Here is a 19,699-nt window from a genome sequence, read left to right as displayed (position 1 = left end):
GGTCTGAATCGAATATTTTCCATGTTTTGGCGGGGTGAGGTGAGGTGCGGTGTGGTGTTCAGCCCATACCCTGGCTGCTCAATCCTCCACTGTGTGCATGGCTGATGAGCCATACTTCACCTTCGCCACATTACGAAGACGGGCGGCAGTCTCATTTTAGTCAGCATGATGCAGTGCCGAGCGCATGCCGCAGAGCGCAGTGCCGAGCGCCATGACGAAACAAGCCTGAGCATGGGCAACACGAAAAACACGAACATATACATATGTTCGTGTTTTTTGACATGCTACCATGGCTGATGGTAGCATGTCGATCTGTGTTTCTGCTTTCGCGTATGTGCTGCGAATCTGGCGTTTACATCTGTCCACCTGGCTACACGAGCACATACCTCGTGGCTTTAAAGACCTGACCAAAAACTGGATTCTAGTGCGAGCCATTGTGACAAAATTGATTTTTTATAGATTATTCTTTGTTATTATACCTCAGACTTTATCTCGATATATACTTGTGTTTAGGAGGTGATGTTCCCCTCATTTTATTTCTAGTTTGACGGAGCTGTAGGTCATAGTTCTTCGAACCTGAAGCAGTGGCAGGTCCAGACCCTTACTTTAGGGGAGCGGTTTCTTTCACGAAGCACGTAGTGGGGAGGAGAGGTGGGGAACCTAACGTTTAAACTGATGTTTGGGGGGAAGATTTGGGGGAAGACTATATGACCATGACAAGCTGGTTTGAACAAAGTGCTGCAGACTTCAGGAAATGTGAAGATGGAGCATTATTTTAACATTAGGATCACGTACACAACAAATGTTGTATTTGTACGATTAATTATTGAATGAACACAAATGAATAGAAGAACAGTGCATTTTGCAAACCCTGTTTATTACATAAGAAACAGCTGGTGAGTGTAACGGTATAACTCCATTGCCTCTACCTGGAACACAGGACAGGCTGTTTTCCATCTGTTCCACTTGATGGTTTCGATGTAGTGGAGACAAAAAGAAAAAGAGGACATCGGTACAGTGTAGTTTCGATTTCATTCTAGCCAATGAGCGAGCACCAGCAGGGCGATGTGCGTGACACCGTGACACCCGTGACGCCTGACGTCACATTCGAAGCTTTCCCAGAAGGCGTTTTGATACACGTGTCTATAACAATAATGGCGTCACCGGCGGTCGGGTTGCTCACAATTTTTGCTCTGTTTTTGTTAATTGGTCAAAGTGTAGCAGGGTAAGAATATTTAGCATCTGCCTCGTATGTAATTTTTTGTTTGACTGCAAAATGTTTCTATTGTTCGCTTCATTCTGTGCGTTGTCTTGTTTCTATGTATCCACTCGGGAATGAATGAAAAGTGTCCGAGTGGATTCATTTACGTGTCCACATCTCGGCTGTTCTATAGATTAGTGTACGCTGATCTCTGGAACTGGCGCTATCTACGCTGTTGTAGTTCTTTTTCTTGTATGGCACACACAGTATGCCCTCATTGTGCGAATGTTGATTACGTGTAACGTTGCAGACAGCTGAAGCAGTCTGCTATGGCGTTGCATCTTAATATGTAACCGTTATTGTTAGTATTTTAGTGAGCTCTGAACAAGAATGACAGCATAAACTGCTCATTGATTGTTTGTAGTCATTGAATACCACCACCTACGTTGACTGAACGGTTGCGAAGTTCGCTCATGCTCTGGCTCGTTTTGTGACAACTTCGGTTGATTCTTTTAATTATTGCAGACGTGACTTCTATGGAATTCTTGGCGTATCACGATCAGCGAAAATAAATGAAATCAAGAAGGCATATCGGAAACTTGCCAAAGAATTACATCCCGACAAGAACAAAAATGATCCCCAGGCTCAAGAGAAATTCCAGGATTTGGGTGCAGCCTATGAAGTACTCTCAGATGAAGAGAAGCGGAAAACGTACGACAAATTTGGAGAAGAAGGCCTGAAACATGACTCTCTTGGTGGGAGTGACCCTTTTGCTAGGTAAGTGTAACAAGTTGCTTGCTTGCAGCATTTTATGCTTGTTGCAGGTGGTAGTAATGCAAGTTACATGCTTACTTTGGTGGTCAAGCTTTTACTGTTAAGGCATGCCTTTCTCCACACATTATTTTGCTCGTGGAATGTATCCTCAACTACAGAAACTATGCAGTGTACCGTACACTACGTTGCTGCTGTGGCTTGCATTGCCTGACCTTCATTTGATAAGTGCCATAGTAGATTTGCAAGTTTAGGAGTACATAGTAGTAATCGTACAGCTGAAAGTCTTAAGCAAATTATAAGTAAGCTACTTATGTAACTGTTACATGTTGAGAAATTGAATTGAATTTGCATTTTGAGATGATTCCCCAAAATGGTGAGGATGCAGATTGCGATGTGGTCGTACGGTCCCGAAGACTGAGAGGCTTATGCACTCGGCGATTATTGACGAACAAACCGACACTCTAGCCAACCCCAGATTCCCTCCTCAATACTTAGTTCCTAGGGCAATCGGCACTCGTGAGAGCACGATGGTGTAATTGTCCAAGGAGTGACTCAGGGTACTACGGTAACAATCCAACACAACGTTTTACTACAATCTTGCAAAGTTCAGAAGAAACAGCCGGTGTGAATGCTCCAACCACAGAGATAATTACAACCAAATATTACAAGGAGCAATACTCATTAAGAAAACCTAATCTACGTGGAAATGACCGTAGCACAGTTTCAACATGGTGACAGAGAATTTGAACGTCTTAGCTGTTTTGCAATGAAGGTCTGAATGTCTGTTGTTACAATGCTGCGGTGATGGGTCGGGTCGTGCGGCGGGGGTCCTTGTCGGTCTGTGGCCTCTGCGGTTTCTTGCACAACGCACCCAAATAAAGGAACTCGCCGACGTCTCCCCTCGATTACTGCCGCTGCTGCATACGCTTCTTTCCAAACCACAACTGCCGTTTCTTGGTCTCGTTCCTGGTCTGGTTCACTGCTTGTTTTGCTTGTCCTGTACTTTTTCTCGAGTCCCGAGAAGGAGGAATTCCAGATGCACACATGCTCGGTGGTGTCACTTGACACCTGTGACCACACAGCCAAGGGTTCGTTGCCCTCCCAATGTTCAGTCCCCAGACATAAACACTGCTTTTTGCAGGGAAAAGGCCATTTCGACGTCTAGACATGAAATACACGATGTAAAAAGAAAAAAAACTGCTGCCCTCGGCTACCATACTTTTGGCTACATAACCCATGTTCGAAAAAATTCCCGAAATGCGCCGGAATCACGGATTTGTGACAGTAACATAGGGCATGCATATAATTGAAAGTGGTGTTTCAGCTAGAGTGTGCACACATGTGGCTTATTTAGTACAAGGAACATTGGTAGTCAAGCTGAATGACAGCATTCTGTATTATGCTCCCAGCTACATCCCTGTAGTCTTGCATCAAGTATTTGCATTGCATTCCATTGCCAATGGAACATCTGCGTGTTTTTAGAAAATTCTTGTCTATGATTTCAGACAAATGCGTCACAGTATATAACATGAATTACATGAAACAGACACAGACACACAATTAACCCCCCTGTCTCCCACTCCTTCCTGTTGTCCTCCCCCCATCTGTCCATGTATGTATGCCACTCATAACCATGGTTGTTTCGCAGCGCTAATACGGAATGAAAAAAAAAAAACCAGAAGGACAATAAAACTACAAAGTTTCAGCTCTGCTGTCGTTTGGCATCATTGCATGGGTAGCAGAATTACTGCAAACTTCATGCATCCTCGCTTGTAACTGGGTGGTTTGTTGGTCTGGCAAACTGCTGATAAAGCTAGCAAAGCGCTTAGTTTTTGACATGCTGTAAAGGTTCATTTGTATGAGGTGGACTAGTCCTGCAAAAAATAATTTAGAGAGGCATGGAGCTTTTTGTATTGCCGTGGCTCATTGGAACATGACGAAAACCCGAGACTGGGAAAAAGACGAAAACAGACGACACAATTTGTGTTGTGTCGTCTGTTTTCGTCTTTTTCCCAGTCTCGGGTTTTCGTCATGGATCTTAGTCACCAGCTCGCTTGCTTTTTAACCATTTTATCTGTATCATTGGAACAATCAGCTTTCATTACTTTGGTTCTCTAAACTGTTATCTCTGTAGTTTATTTGCACATACAGTGGGTAGTTTCTTCATAGTAGTATCCGATCTAACCATTGTGGAAGTCGAGAAATTCATTGTACCTTTGACTTCAAACATGCAACCAAACATGTTCTTTCATTTTCTTGTTGTGATATCAGTTGATAGGCTGTGCAAGTCCGAGAAACAAAAAAAAAAGGAACATGTTCAGCTGCTAGCTGTAGCAGTGAGACTGGGAGCACACTCAGCATAGTTTTGGCGCTCTATGGCCTTTGTTGCCTTTGTGCCATTAAACACATAATCAATCAATCAATCAACTTTTACGAGGCTTCACATTCATTTGCTCATTCACTGCTTCTTGCAGTTTCTTTGGTGACTTTGGATTTTTTGGAGAAGGCTCACGTAACGAGGCCCGTGAGACACCGAGAGGGGCAGATGTTACTATGGATCTTTGGGTCACCTTAGAAGAGCTGTATTCTGGTAACTTTGTGGAAGTGGTCAGAAACAAACCAGTAGCCAAGCCGGCCAAAGGCACTCGGCGCTGCAACTGTCGACAAGAAATGGTGACGAGGCAATTAGGTCCTGGCCGTTTTCAAATGACTCAGCAAACAGTATGCGATGAATGCCCTGCTGTCAAGTGAGTGTCCTGCTTTCTTCACTGCTGTATTATGCTCTGATTTTCTTATATGATTTTGTTCGGTTTCTTCGTAATGCTTTATTCTTTTGATCACTGGGAATGCTAACATGTTCCGATCTGCATCTAGGCTTGTTAATGAAGAAAAACTATTGGAGGTTGAGGTTGAACCTGGAATGAGAGATGGACAAGAGCAAGTTTTTGTTGCTGAAGGTGAGGCTCTCTTCACGCACTCATTGGAAGTGTGTATGTGTTAATTGTCGTACCACGCCTTTTATCTACATGTTCTTATCACTGTCACACTGTCATGTACTGAAATTACAGTGTAATGTATTTTCTGTCATTCAGGCGAACCTCATATTGATGGAGATCCTGGTGACCTGAAGCTAAAGATTCGCACACTACCGTAAGTTTCGCGTCAGTTCCTGACTTATGTCTACCTGCTAGTGCAATTGTAAAAACTTGAGTTGGTTTATGTTTGTTAGTAGTGTCTCATTCTACCCTTTGCCTTATCCAAGGGTACTCCACGAAACCAAATCAGACTTCTAGAATACAATTACCATACAGTGAAGTTATTCAGAGAACAATATGCATTGTCAGCAGCGCTTGAGAAGCTTGTTCTGACCTGTGGAGCAGAAATCTGCAGTACGTGGCAAAAATACCTCCTCAGCAAAAGTGATAACCTATACCACGAAGAAGCACTCTAATATTTCTTTTTTTGAGCAGAAATATGACTGTCTTTGAAGCATAAGGTGCTGTTGCATATTAAGAATAAGTGAGAAAAGAGCAATGCAGAGACCATAATCTTGTTTCTACACTGGCCCTGGTTTTATTTTGCCATGTTGCGTTGCTTTTAACATTCTCACAGACCAGCTCAGACATCCACAGTTCAGGATGCTGATGCAGTGCCTGTTAATGTTCTCAGCTGTATGCAGGGCATTTCACCTAACACCTCAAACATTCCTAATAAAGGTATCTTGCACATTAACATGTGGAGAATGTGATATCATTTCATTTGTCAACTTTAAGCTGAATTCAGTAATTTTTCAAGTGCCCTTGCTACAAATTTACATGTAACCAAGCTTCTGAATTCAGTAACTTCATGTCTAATATGGATGTCTAATACTTTGAATTGCTTTCCATTTCAGGCATCCAGTCTTTGAGAGAAAAGGAGATGATTTGTATACCAATGTCACCATTTCATTAACTGATGCCCTAGTAGGTTTTGAGACTGAAGTTACACATCTAGATGGCCACAAGGTGAATATCAAATCATTTGTGTGCTGTCTACTTACTTGGAAGTCGTGATGGGGAAAGGGGCCATTTTGTTTCTCTCTTTTTGTTTGTCTGGCTGACTAGCAATGGATGACAGTAGGTGCTGAGCCTCACATGGTATCGGCGGTTGTGTTGTCCTTCGAAAAGCTTTTGACACAAAGCTGCATCAATTTAGAGATAATGATTTTGTGCTCTAAACAAACGTACATGTTCAGCAGCGTTCTACTTGTACTATTCTACTTAATTGACGTGATCCTGACCAGCAATTTTGCGACAGCTCGTACATAACGATAACTCTGACATAATGATTGGATTTCATGTTCCCGCCAATATCCTTATAAACGGGTTCGAGAGTATAGGGTCACCTGGAGTTAACTACGTGGATGTATTTGGTAACAAATAGGCAAGAGAATATTACATCACTTAATACTTTGTAAGGCCCCACTGGCAGCAATAACATCGAGTGGATGCCGTTAAGCACGTTTAATTAGGTTGTGCGTGATGTCTGTATCGAGGGACGCTCACACATCCCTTATTGCTTCTTTGAGCTCTTGGCATGCACCATACTGGTGTCCGTTTGTGTATATCCGAATCCGTGTCTTCCAGTGGGTTTATGTCTGGCTATGGGCTGGTCAAGGCACGACCTTGACTTTGTTAGCCTCCAGCCGTACCCTGGTGGATTGGCTCACGTGTATTGCAGCATTGTCTTGCTGGAAGACAAGGTGACCAGACGAAGGGATGGAAGAAGGTGACCTTTGAGGACAGTCTGATAGGCTACCAAGTCCATTCCGCTGACAACTGCGACCTTAAGCAGAAGGCACAGGCCTTGTGTTGGCGAGCAAAGTCCACTTGAGCGGCGTACGGGGCACTTTTGCGTATGAGCACCAATAACTGACGTGCAAGATCCTCAGTTAAATTCAGCAGGCACGTGCGTAAAGGTTGGTTCAGATTGGTGCATTCATGCTTGTGCTTCCGTGTTGCGTGCACTTATGGCGGACCGTTGCCATGGAAGCAGAGACACTTTCCGCAAGCACATCCCGCAACAGTTGTGCTAAGTTCGACTTCGTCGACGCAAGCCATCTGCCCAATTGAATAAAAAAAAATGTGCGCTGTTACGCTAGCAGCACGCTGCTTCGAGCAGAGAAGCGGGGGGAGAGTTCGTTGGAGGAACGGAATGCCTAGGATGCAGAAATGTGAACGAGGCGACGTGTGCGAAAGCATCAGCCCGTTCTGTGAGGAAACACGCGTAAACGTAGCAATGTGAACCAACCGTAAGACTTGTTCATGAGACTCGCACAGGAGCGTTATACACGTGCCTGCTGTCATTGCAGTATTTGTGTTAGTGGTGCAATCCACGTAGGTGTCCCTGTAATTTTGCACCTGTTCAAATTTTGAAAGTTTGTGGAAAATTTGTACGAAAAGGGTTATAAAAAAAATATACTGCCATTTCCTGTGAACCATGCTAAATCAGATAACACAGCTATGAAACGGTGAAACCGCGAGTGGGATGCGATACCATCACTTTGAAAGGCGCCCCTATATTTATGCACCGCAGTCTCTGAAAGACTGCAGTTGACGGTAGTTTGTCAACTACCCGTCTTTTAGATCATTGCTTGTGCATTGGTGAGGCTTAAATGTTGCGTCGTCATAATTGTTGTTTGTTCAGCCGCTACAATTTGCGTAACTGTATATTCTTTCCCAACAGCATGTAAGCTTTTTGTGTGTCAGTGTGTGCGGCACCAGCCGGTCATTTTCAGTGGCAGAAAAATTGACTGGTAGGAATTGGAATTAGTACACTCAGAAATTATTCCTGGTGGCCTGCAATTGAGGCAGAGATTGACATGGGATGCCATTTTTTGGCCTGGCCCTGCCACTGCCACAGAAAGACTAGTCCCACACATTATGCAGATCAGAATTGCTGAAGTCTGTTACAGCTTAAACTGCCAACGCGGTGCACAGTCAAAAAATCGTTCATCCCAGATATCACATTCCCCCACATGTTTATTCGATTACACATGGCTGGTATAGACATATCCATACATTGCACACCTTATTCGCTGCTAAAGATTATTGTGGAGGAAGCCAGCTGCACCGAAGCTCCTTTACCTGTTTCAGCTTTTCACAACATTTTCTGCAAACACGTTGCGAACCAACTATTTTGGGGGTCGCGCAATATCATCGCCATCAGCTGTACCAGACTATGAGGGCCTACTCCATTAAACCCCAGAATTTTTTAAATGGCAAAGTACTCAGCCCGGCTCTCTTTGCTGAGCATCTGGAGCAAGTGGAGGCTAGGTGACCTTGTGAGAGGTGGAGATATTTTTGTCTTCATTAATTTTCTGTTTGTGTGTGTAGCGAAGAAAGTCGTAATAAAGGGCTGGTGAGGTCGGGCCCAGGCCCGGCCTGGGGTCGAAAGCTGTGGGTAGCTCGAGCCCATGTCACTCTTTAATTGGGGCCATAATAAGGAAGTTGAGAGGTGATGTTGGTCTAGGGTTCCAGGGTACTTCCTTTTTTCCGTAAAAAAAATCAATGAACAAGCAAATACTTTAATACGAATGTTAATCATGCAGGTCACTATAGCACGGGAGAAAGTTACATGGCCCGGAGCTCGGCTACGCAAAAAGAACGAGGGCATGCCAAATTACGACAACAACAATCTAAAGGGCACTCTGTATGTTACGTTTGATGTGGACTTCCCCAAGGGAGACATGAGCACTGAGAATAAAGAGGGTGAGTATGTTTCTCTGCAGGAATACTGCAGAAATTAGTTGCATGCACACTGCAGGTATCCAAGCCTAGGTAGAAGCATAAAAAAAAAACATGACACACTTATATAAGGTCGTCTCCACGCAATAAATGTGGATTGGAAGACAAAGGTTACATTCACAATTCAGCTTTGGATGGGATTAACCCTGACCCGGCAAACGTCCATAACATGGATCTGTGCTTGCCCCATTCTTGTGGTATGTTATGGAGTAAAGATAGGGGTGGCATGGCACAGTTCCTCAAACATTACTTACGTACTTTACTTACAAACACTCCCTTATCTGTAAGGAATGTTAAATATGGGGTGCTGCATGCACGTATTAAGGTACCCTTGCATGGACAAAATTATTCTGCTAACCGACCACTATGATGCTGCTCAATTTGTGATATACAGTCAACCCTCGATTTATGAACACCCTCGGTTCCCCGAAAAATCGTTCATAAATCGAGGGATTCATAAATCGAAAATTCCTTTAAGTGAGTACTATCGAGCAAATGGAACAGTATTTCGGAGTTCGTATTGTGTTTATAATGCAATATGTTGTGTAATTTTGCTTTGGACCATGCCTTCCGCTGTGTCAATCCTGGAAAGAGGCGATGTCAGCACGTTCGCACTCAACTGGTCTCTGATTTCCTCTGCGGTTTTTAACCTACCTTTATTAATCTTCGGGTGACAGCGGACACTTTATTCATGAATTTAGGTCAGGAACACTTCTGCAAAAACCCCTTTGTTGTTCGGATTTCGAGGGGTTAAGAACCGAGGGTGCAATACGTGGAAAACGTTTTGTCTGTTCAGGCATCATTCATAAGACCACGAATAATCCCTTTGAAGGCTTTTGTTGGCCTCGGAGCGGCCCGTTCATAAATTGAGGGCAAAAACGCTGGGCAACTCCTAGTTGGTTCCTAGAAATTCCATTCATTATTCGAATATCGAGGTTCATAAAACGAGGGAAAAATGCATGTAAAAAGTTTGGTTCCTCATGCTAGTGTTCATAAAACGAGGGAATTCATAAATCGAAGGTTCATAAATCGAGGGTTGACTGTAGTTGTCTTGTGACGTAAAACCTTGTCTTTCTAAAGCTTCGTAACAAGCTTGTCCTTTAAATGACTGGAGCTCTGGTGCCAAATATTGTAAGGAACATGAAGCCCCTTGCATGTATCATTGCAGGGAAAATGATGTGCAGTAGCCTCAGTGTTATTGAAATCAATTAGATCACAATGAGAGGATACTTTCGACCCCCAGCACATGGTTGTACGCCGATAGCACACACGACCATTGTCTACACTTTGACGGGCACTTTCTGTGCAGTAATGCTGCTCAATAAGCGTTATTGTAGTTGTGTTGAAACACAACCCGAAATGGTTGTGTTTCTGCCTTAGTATCACAGTATGCGGTCTTACAAATTTACTGTATCATCATTTTGGTCGAATCGTACTGCGTTTTGACTTCAGTCCGTTGCGACTTCCATAATTTTGCATAATTTCCACTGGGCAGTGATAATTTCATTGTCCCGCGTACTGCCACTGCAATAACTGACACATCTAAGTCTTCCTAATTGGTCGCTTTTGCAAGGAGGAGCCATGTGATTGACAGATTGCAGCTAGAGTTGCAGGAGAAATCGCTCGTGAAGCGATTGGCTGTGCAACTTCTGCAACTCAAGGTGTGCAACCAGAGCTTTGCGTTCACACGGTACAACTTGGTGGCGCAACCTGGTTGCGCGCAGCTGAAGTTGCATCGTGTGAATCGACCCTTAATCCCCATTGAGTTGCAGGGACACAGTTTAGCGGCCGCAGTTGGCCTCTCGTTTGTGTATGTGTTTATTGTTCTGTTCATGCAGTGCATTTTCATTGAACTGTCCTCCGTTTTCTTTTTCACGACAGCAATCAAGAAAATACTCGGTGAAGAGTCGAAGACAAAGATATATAATGGACTAAGAGGTTACTAGTGAGGTGTCGCAATTATGTAGCGCATAGGTACACATCAATCATACTTCTCATTCCATTTTGTTTGGACCCTGTGTTTGAGGTGTTGCATCATAGTTCTTCTCTGACTGAAGCGCAGAGCAGGTTAGCAGTGCATTGTTACTCCGGCAAGTTACCCTGTGAAAGTGATTCTCTTCGGACACTGCCCTTCACTTGGAAGAGACTGTGAACCTGCTGCTGTTTGAGGACATCAAATGTGTGAGTGTGTGTGTGTCTGTGTGCATGCTTGAAAGGCAGGAGGGGAAAAAGACGAGAGTACAATAAAGGTAACTTTTATATGTGCATGATAATGCATGCTGTAGTACTTTGAACGAACACTGAAGTGTGTACTTGACTTAAATGATGGTATGAATGCTCACAAGACAGTGTTTCAAGGCAAAGCGAATGTGGCATAAATGAGTTTGGACCATGATATATTTATTTTACTTTGTCCCCCCCCCCCCCTTTTTGTATCTAAGAGCTGTCTTCGTTTTTGGTAACAGTGCATGTACTAAGTCAGGCCTAAGTCAGTAGCAGGGGCAGATCTAGGGGATCTGGATGTCCTTACTCCCCTCTATTTCTGTTGTAACTGAGTGCTTCAATTTACCTTAGGCGGTGTATATAGCATGCTGTCCTATACCAAGATCCCCCTAAAAATAGATCCGCCCCTAGCCAGTTGTACCCAGCTCCGGACCAGTGTGCCATTAATACCATGTCAAACTGCAAGAGTACATGTATGATCAAGACACCGCATAAAAGAATTACGTGAAGTGTGGACCCTACGAACACTGGTTTCCTGTCACAGGAGAGTGAATTTCCTTCGACGTGATGCAAACGTTCCTGAGATAAGATACCACTCTAGTAAGAGATGTGGTTCGTCATCTTTGCCACAAGCAGCCTGTTGCTTTGTCTGCAGCTCAAAGCTGCTTCACTTTGAACTGGATCTTGTGTACTGACCTTAAAAGCTTGGAGGTTTTTCAGTGTTGTAAAAGTGTGCAAACAATTGCGGTAAGCAGGTTTCTGCATCACTACATGTGACTGTTCTTGAGTAATTGGCTTTTGTGTTCAGGTTCAGCTGGAGCAGGCATAATGGTTGGAGTGTAATGCCTCTATTGCTTTGAAATAGGTAAGAAATCTATAGCATCGCTGGTACTTCTACTTTACTTTTTTCAGTGGTAGTGGTATATACAATGTGCAACAAAGCATTCTGTGTGGATTGAAAGGGGTAGCTAAGTTCAGTTCTGAATTATCTGAATTGAATAAACTTAAAAAATTTGCAAAGTCAACCACTTTTTCCATGCTTCTAGTTACATAGTGGCATAGTTACATCACAAAGTTATCTGAGGTTTGTCACCGTTTTCTTCCCCTTTATCTTTCATTAACCTGACTGAGAACAGAGCTCAGCCAACAGTTCGCACGCCTCAAACTAGTGCTGTTCTTATTTTTTTTTTTTTTCCCCAGCTATTATCATTGTACATAGTAGGCAGTATATTTTGCAATGGAATAGGGTAAATCTGACATGTGCTTTCTGCTTCTGGCAAAAAAAAAAAAAAAAATGCAGGGTTGACTTGGCAAATTCAAAACATTCAATTCCTTTTGACTTAAAATTGATGAAAGTGCTCGGAAGTCATGGCAAAAGCTCCTCAGAGAAACATAGGGTTGACCTCCTAATGTTTAGACAAGTAGATTGTTTAATATGATTTTTCTCTGGGCCTGGCCAAAGCCTGGCATAATACTATAAGTAGCCTAGACAAAACCTGCTTTCTGCCTCTGACCTGTGACTTTCACTTTGTGCACATGCTACTGATACAGTTGGCTGTGTGGAGGCAGAAGTCAGTTTTGCAGTTGTGCATGCAAAAGGTGGCAATGCCCGATATATCTCTGGAAAATATTTTATTGGCTGTGCTGCAAGAACATGCTGCTGAGACTTTTGCAGATTTTAGTACTGACCATGCTTTGCTTTAATGATGCATACCTGGAGATATTTTCAGTCTCAGTTATACTTTACCTTTTCTGTTTCTTTTTGGAAAGAGGAGTTAGAGAATATTACCCTTTACCTAGGATTTCCTATCTTTTCAAACCTTTGAACTTGAAATACCAAATGCTGAATAGAACAGAGTAAAGAGCAAAATAGAAGGCAAGAGAGCTGGTGTGTAGATGAAGTGAACAACATTTCCTTGAGTTTGAGTATGGGACAGGGGATAAGAACTTGACACCGAGTGAGTCTCCATTTCAAGTTGTCCGCTGTCCCTATTTTCATCCTCAAACTCAAGGAAATGTTGTTGGCTTCAGAAAACATTATCTTGTGTTACGCTCCTAAACCTGCCCTGTTTTGAATGAAGAAGTGTTTTGTATCGTATTTCACAGCTGTGAATGTTTCATGGTATGACTGAAAATAAAAACAAACTACATGGAATCACACCTGTGTATATGTTCTGTGCAATTGCGTGTCAATACTTGGGACATAAAAGGGCCGACAGAAGGGCTAAATTATTTTGTACAAAACTCAGGTTACCTGCAAAGAGATAAAACGCTGCTCTAGCAGTCTCTAAAGTATTTCTGCACATGACATATGACTTGTTACTGCAGTCAGATTGCTGGTGTGTCATGAATGATGTCCCAGGGGGGTGCATGCATATGAAGCATCCAGTGGTTTAGTGGGTCGTTCTGTAAACACTGCTACTGTTGCGATGAAAACATCTGTGACGTCATGGAGAGGAAGTTAAAAAAAAAAAGTGGGTGGAAGGCTCGAGTTGGCCTGGGGAGGTACTGACACGGTAACTACTTCGCCAACAGGTCGCGGTTTTCGGATTTACTGATCGAAGGGCCGTAAATGTTTTCCGAATTTTTTACATCTCGCCGTACACGACTCCCACAACCAACGGAAAGATATAGTTGCCTGCAGCTACATATGTCCCCATAGTTCGTCATGCATTTTTATTTGCTGTTTTACTGGACTTGACAGTAGTATTCTGACTCGCTGCTCCAGTGTAATATTGCGAGCACCGTGCACCAATGATACATATTACCACGGTGATATTACCCACTACCTGCTATTTACCTACCACCGTTTAGCCAGAGCCAGTTTAGCGTTTAGCGCCGTGTTTCGGTGTTTCCAAGCGCTAGCGCAACCAGCGCCGCCCTCAAAGAGTGACGAATCCTACTATAGGAGGCCTTGATCCATGCCATGATCGACCAATGGTAGTGCGCAGAGCTTTCGCGAGATGTAAATATGGCGGTTATGTGATGCGGTTTTTCCAAGTGCAGCGTTTGAAATTTTTGCATTTTCGGCTGCTATCATGGTATTCTGGTTAGTTTAAACCTGCCATGAATGCAGCGGAATCATTTTCAGATGGCCCAAGTGGCGGTGACGGTGCGTTCTATTTAAAACCCGGTAAGATGCTTTTGTGTACTGGATCGTTCGCAGAGATGCTCTCTAGCCTAACGGTACATGTCAAATCGATTCCCTTTCATGTTTATCGCAATCACCTGAAGAAGTATGTGAAACATTAGATTCGGACGAAGGCTTTCGTTTTATCAACAAAAATGAAAAGAGATCAATATAATGGATACAGTGATCGCAATGTCAACTGATTACTGTTTTGTTGAATACCCAAAATTGTTGAGTACCTGTGAAGTCACGATTTTGGTACTGTTCGTGAAGTCTGGCGGATCGTGCCTGAAAAATGGCACGGAATCATGAGCATATCAATGCTGACTTTTTAAACATCTACGGGCATAAATGCTACAGGGGCATGGTTGTGCACGTTGCATGTAGTTACTCAACTCAGCTTGTTGCCCTATGGTGGCCTTAGACGGCCTGTTCCCCACGATACTTGTGTGCATGCGTTTTGACATGTGTTACCTTGAGAATTATCATATCGCACCTTCACTGATAACAATAGCGTAAATAAGGAAGGAATGCGTTATGCCATCATTCACGTGCGCAGCCAAACAAGGTGATGATGTCGCGAGCTGTACCTGCTTTCTCTTTTTCAGACTTAAGATAGCGATTAAACGTGTCGACGTGGTAGTTAAAAACAGAAAAAAAAAAAAAAAAACAGTACTCAAGCTACGCGATATTCTACATGGCCTCCTGCATGCCCTCCTGCATGCCCAGAGCGAGGTATCCACGCAAGTTCGAGGTCTCCCGTAGGGGCTCATATGGCAACATAGTTTCACGCAGTACCGTAATCATACTCATTCGTTTGTTTTCACATAACCGAGGCTTGCAGGGCTTTATTTAGTGTACATAACTTGCCCCCCTTTTATCTGCTATCACATGCTTGTTCATATTTCTATCTTCACCAAGGCTTATGTGGCTATCATTCTATTTACCTTGCCAGCTATCAGAACATAAAAAGAGAAAAAGCAGCTGAGAAGTTCAGTGAGACTTACAGCCACTCTATGTTGCATGACACAAATTAAACGGCACCGTCTCGTGAAAATATGAGCATTTTGCAGCTGGATAGCATGCGTAAATGTTCTGAAACATCACAAACATTAAAGCTTTACACATTTCTGTAGCATTCTACAAGTTTGTGCTTGATAATGAAGAGCATTTTTAACATATGAGAAGAAGAAAAAAAAATGCACGTCATAACTTGATACTCCCATAGACAGCGTAGGGTTTATGGCATGCTTGAAAACTGCTTAAGAATCCTGGATGATTCAGGTGGTTCTGTAAAGTGAAAAGAACAGGAAGCTGCTCACTGCTATGTACTGGTGATGGCATAGTGCCATTTTCATGGGTACACAGTTCACTGCTGCTACGTTGAGGTTACCGTAAGGAGCACATCTACCATGCATAACATGGCAAAAGTGCATGGTGTATTTTCAAATTGTAGGCTAGTGGCATAATAAATTTAATGCGCATACCTGCAAAAATTTATGGTTATTCTTATAGGCTTTTGTATTGTATGGAACTAGTAGCTGCTGAACGCATGACTGCACTGCTGTGCACTGTGTAACTTGCGGTATAAAGCCCAGTGTTGCTTTTCATCAGAGGGCTCTGTTTTTGTTTGAATTCAGAGCTCTTATCTGTAGCTAAATTTAAACTGCAGATACTAAAAAGTTAAATTTGTAGGACATTTTAACCCACTAGGTGTAGAGTGTCACAACCCCTAGAAATGCTGGTGACCAGTGCTCTGGGACACACATCATATAATGCTGAAGCGAACAAACGTGTCTTGATGTTTTTTAGGTATTAGAGTGTTTTCCGGTGTATAACGCGTACTCGTGTGTAACGCGCACCTCTAAAAACGGGCCGAATTTGAAAAAAGTTCCATGTATAGTGTGCTCCGCAATGTTGCTACAAGCTTCTGTGCTGCCACCACTATACACAATAAACCAAGGCGGTGTATAATATATGCATATGCTTTACTTGAAACCTGTTTAGTTTCGTGTCCCTTCTCAATCACGCCAGCCTTCTGAAATGAATTCAGGATTATTGACTGCTCAATAGCATCCTTAAGCAGCATAATTAATTTTTATGAAGTCCAGCGCCCTTTTGACGGCTTTGTCAACTGACCCTAAGAGATTTGTGAGAAATTCACAGCACACCCTGGAAGAGGCTAGAATTTGTATGGCACCGACCAGAAAAGGAACTCTGTAGGAAAATATTTTCTTGTATAATGCAGGTGTTATACACCGGAAAATACGGTACTCTGTTAGGCCACATCTTATGTTTGCTCACAGTTAGTAACAAGTATTTTATATTGCAGTGCTATGTTGCTAGGAACACAAGAAAAACAGTCACTTCATGTGCTGTAGTTTGCTAATAATTTTCCAGAAAGACAAGCATACTAGTTTAGCTATAGCTTCTGTCTTGCTGAGCTGATGTTAACTGCTGTTCATGATTTCACAGCAGTAGACCGCAAGAATAACTTAGGCATGCACACTTGTTTACCTGATACTTCTGGATTATGTGAATTGTGCTGATGATGCAAAAGCATTAAATGAGACACAGATAACGCGTAATATTCATTTTTGCATAAATCGTGTATTGTCACTGTCACTGACAGTCATTGTCTTTCAAAGTTCTCTTTTTTTTGTATGTGTATGTGTGTGTTTTATTGTTATGCATTGAATTGCTGTTGTACAACTGCAAAGAAAAGTATGGTATTTTTTATTTTTTATACAACAGGATCCTCTAGAATGATGGAAGGTGTCCATGAACTGTTGCCACTTTTGCAGGAGAAGCTTATTCTTCTTACTGGTATGTTCTAAGGCTGCTTCTCAGACTGTCTGAAGTCCTCTTTGGCAACTGTTCCAAGACAAACTTGGTTGGAAAAGCACACAGCTCTTGACGGTTCCTAAGGCATTTGATTACTAGTGAAAAAACGTGTGTGCCTCACCCGACATTCTTATGGTGTGCCAATAGGATATGACAACTCACATGACATGTGTCATGCCATTTGTCATATATTCAACGTGACTCCTAGGAGTGTAGACTGCTGGGTTAGTTTGTGCACAGCTTTAGGGTGGTAGGGCACACGGAAGACGGGACACAGGGGAGAACACGTCCCTTCGCACTCGTCCTGCCGTGTTCTTCCCTTTTACCTGTATTCCCTGTGCTCATTGTCTTCACCCCGAAATTCATTGTGATATTTTCCTTGTCCCAGTTACACACAGAAGTTTTTTTAGCATACTAATCGTCATCTTCCTACCTTTCGCTACAATCATGAACCTTTACCAGGTAATCTTGCTCCAGACTGTGTATTGCTTCAGAATCGCACTGTGTAATGGTTAACAATGCATATGATATTGAGAGAATAACAGGATGACAACTACATGTTTCATTCACAACTATGGTGCCAGCAGTGGTAAAAGCTTATTGTAAACTTATTTTAACTTCTTTTAACTTCTTTGAATCTCGTAACTATGCTGTTCACATATACTATACCTCATCCCACTGACTTGTTCTGCAGGTTTTGCCACTTACTATAATCCAATCCCCATACGTTTAATCTGTCTGACCTATGAAGTAATTCAAATGCCAAAACATTAGCCCAGGTGCCACACAAATTGATCCAAATACAAAAAATTTTACCCAGATGTCATGAATAGGTTTCTTTTGCTTCGCTGATTATGTTAGTACTACTAGCAGCACTACTGATAAGAGTGCATCTGTACTGATCACTGTAAAATAGAAATTATAAACTTGATTTTTCTCTGTGTGAAGTATCTGACAGTTAATCTCTCTTTCCAAAACAAAGCAGTTTCTACAAATGAGATGCTTGAGATGCTGAGAGAGACAAATGAGATGCAAATGCTTGAGACTCGCAACAAACAACTTTTCACCACACACCTACATGTGTGGTCACACAAGATTCTGGAAGTCTGTCAGTTAGTCCAGTTTAAAGTCCAAGTCATAACGGCTGGATTAGATCCTATGTGTGGGGTTGAATAATCCACAGTATTTTTAAATTAACTGATGGAACGAAAAGCAACAGAGGTGTTGCAGTTCTGGCAGCATGGGGTGTAGTTCACTAACCTGCCAGGATTGCCTGCATAATTCACATTGAAACAGTCAATTCACATCCAAAGTCTAGGTGCAAGAAGCTGTTGAGAAAAGTACAATTCATAATTGCTGATAGAACTGCACTCCTACCAATGGTGTTACAGGGATTACAAACTGGACAACACCTACACAATTCCCAGTACGCTTAGCTATGCCGTGCTAGGCATGAGAAAAATTTAATTACCAGATTTATAGAAACGCGCTGTTATCAGTGGTGTTACCAGTGGTAACATAATCAACAAAGTAAGGGAGATGTATAGGGAAAGTTTGAGATTTTACAATAGATCACAAGAAACCTTCATTAAGTTTCCAGAATACTGAAGTGTTTAGATCTGCATTAAGTTGTCTGGCACTAAGGTTACTATTTCGTATGGCACCTGGGCTGAAATTTTTGCATCTGCATTATGTCATTTGTGACAAAAATTAAAAGGCAATTGGACTAATATGACTGGGAAAACCTGCAGTTCCAATGTTTTCAGAAAAGTCTTCTCATACTGAATACACTATGACGGTTACTGACTAGTGTTTTGAAAACTTGGTGCAGTTAATTCAAATTTCGGAATTTTTGAAATATTACTTACGCAGATATGTGTAACAAAAAATTACCTATCTTTCCTTGGGGATACAATATGAGATACAAGGAGAGCAAGTAATTAGGAGAGCAACTAATACTGGTGAGAGGAGAGCATCCCACTCATCATTGCAATATGTTAGAGGAAGTCTGATTGCAGGAAGATCTCTTTTCACCTTAGAAGAAAGAAATCTATATGCTAATTGTATTCTGCATTTACTAACTTAATGTTAATGATATAATTTTAGTGAATAGAAACACAGGCAACTGCATGTAGCCACAAAATTGGGCTATAGTTATCCTGACTGCAATATTGCTGCAGTCTTTGAGTTTGTCTGGCATGCTATCAGGAGTTCCAGCGTTAGCAGTAAAGCCACATGGCCTCTGCGAATTAATATTGGTTATTGGAGTAATCTGAGCAATATTATTGCTGAGCAATATTGTTGATCATCTTTGAAATGTTCCACTAGGAGGCAGAGACCTTCGTGGAGGACCCATCCTGACATTCCCTGCTAGGTCTAGGCCGGACAGGTTAAGACCCGAGGACCTTCGAAAGGTCTTAACGTACCTGTCTAGTATACCTTGGTAAGTTCGTCACACATGTTGTGGAGTGTAACAAATTTTTTGCACTTGGCCAAGTACTTCCCTTTTCAATGATCCTAGTTGTCTCTCGATACAGAACACGAAATTAATAATATCTCTCCTAAATCTTGGCTAAATCTTGGCCATGTGGCACACCTCCAACTGCACTCAGTACAGGGATTTGTGCAGGATTTTCATCTCAGGGGGAGTTCGAATTTCATAGGGGGGAGGTGACACCTGTATCAGCAGGCTTTTTGGGCTCTTTTGGCCTTTTTTGTCGGGTATTTGTAGTGGGGCTCGTG

General features: G+C 42.4%; 2 protein-coding genes across 4 annotated transcripts in view; both read left to right on the top strand.

Annotated features, from left to right (window-relative positions):
• Nucleotides 1–1,117: 1,117 nt before the first annotated feature.
• Nucleotides 1,118–12,008, top strand: LOC135377561 (dnaJ homolog shv-like). Its single transcript, XM_064610078.1, has 8 exons — nucleotides 1,118–1,225; nucleotides 1,727–1,978; nucleotides 4,450–4,722; nucleotides 4,850–4,932; nucleotides 5,068–5,125; nucleotides 5,868–5,979; nucleotides 8,565–8,724; nucleotides 10,642–12,008. Exons 1-8 carry the CDS (start codon nucleotides 1,155–1,157, stop codon nucleotides 10,704–10,706), a joined length of 1,074 nt encoding a protein of 357 aa, XP_064466148.1. The 5' UTR covers nucleotides 1,118–1,154; the 3' UTR covers nucleotides 10,707–12,008.
• Nucleotides 12,009–13,845: 1,837 nt separating this feature from the next.
• The window catches only part of LOC135377560 (triple functional domain protein-like), an 83,008-nt gene continuing 77,154 nt past the window's right edge, over nucleotides 13,846–19,699 (top strand). For 2 of the 3 annotated variants that reach the window (XR_010418126.1, XM_064610077.1), the window contains exons 1-3: nucleotides 13,846–14,116; nucleotides 16,868–16,939; nucleotides 19,286–19,400. Coding sequence is in view for 2 of the 3 variants with exons in the window: in XM_064610077.1 (XP_064466147.1) it covers nucleotides 14,050–14,116; nucleotides 16,868–16,939; nucleotides 19,286–19,400 (254 nt within the window). In the remaining variant the exon portion in view is untranslated. The remainder of the gene's footprint in view (nucleotides 14,117–16,867; nucleotides 16,940–19,285; nucleotides 19,401–19,699) is intronic. The other variant, XM_064610076.1, reaches the window with a different exon arrangement.

Source organism: Ornithodoros turicata, chromosome 1 (assembly GCF_037126465.1).
Source record: "Ornithodoros turicata isolate Travis chromosome 1, ASM3712646v1, whole genome shotgun sequence".
Classification (NCBI taxonomy): Eukaryota; Metazoa; Arthropoda; class Arachnida; order Ixodida; family Argasidae; genus Ornithodoros; species Ornithodoros turicata.
The sequence above is the reverse complement of the archived record's forward strand: the minus strand, read 5'-3'. Positions and strand labels throughout refer to the sequence as shown.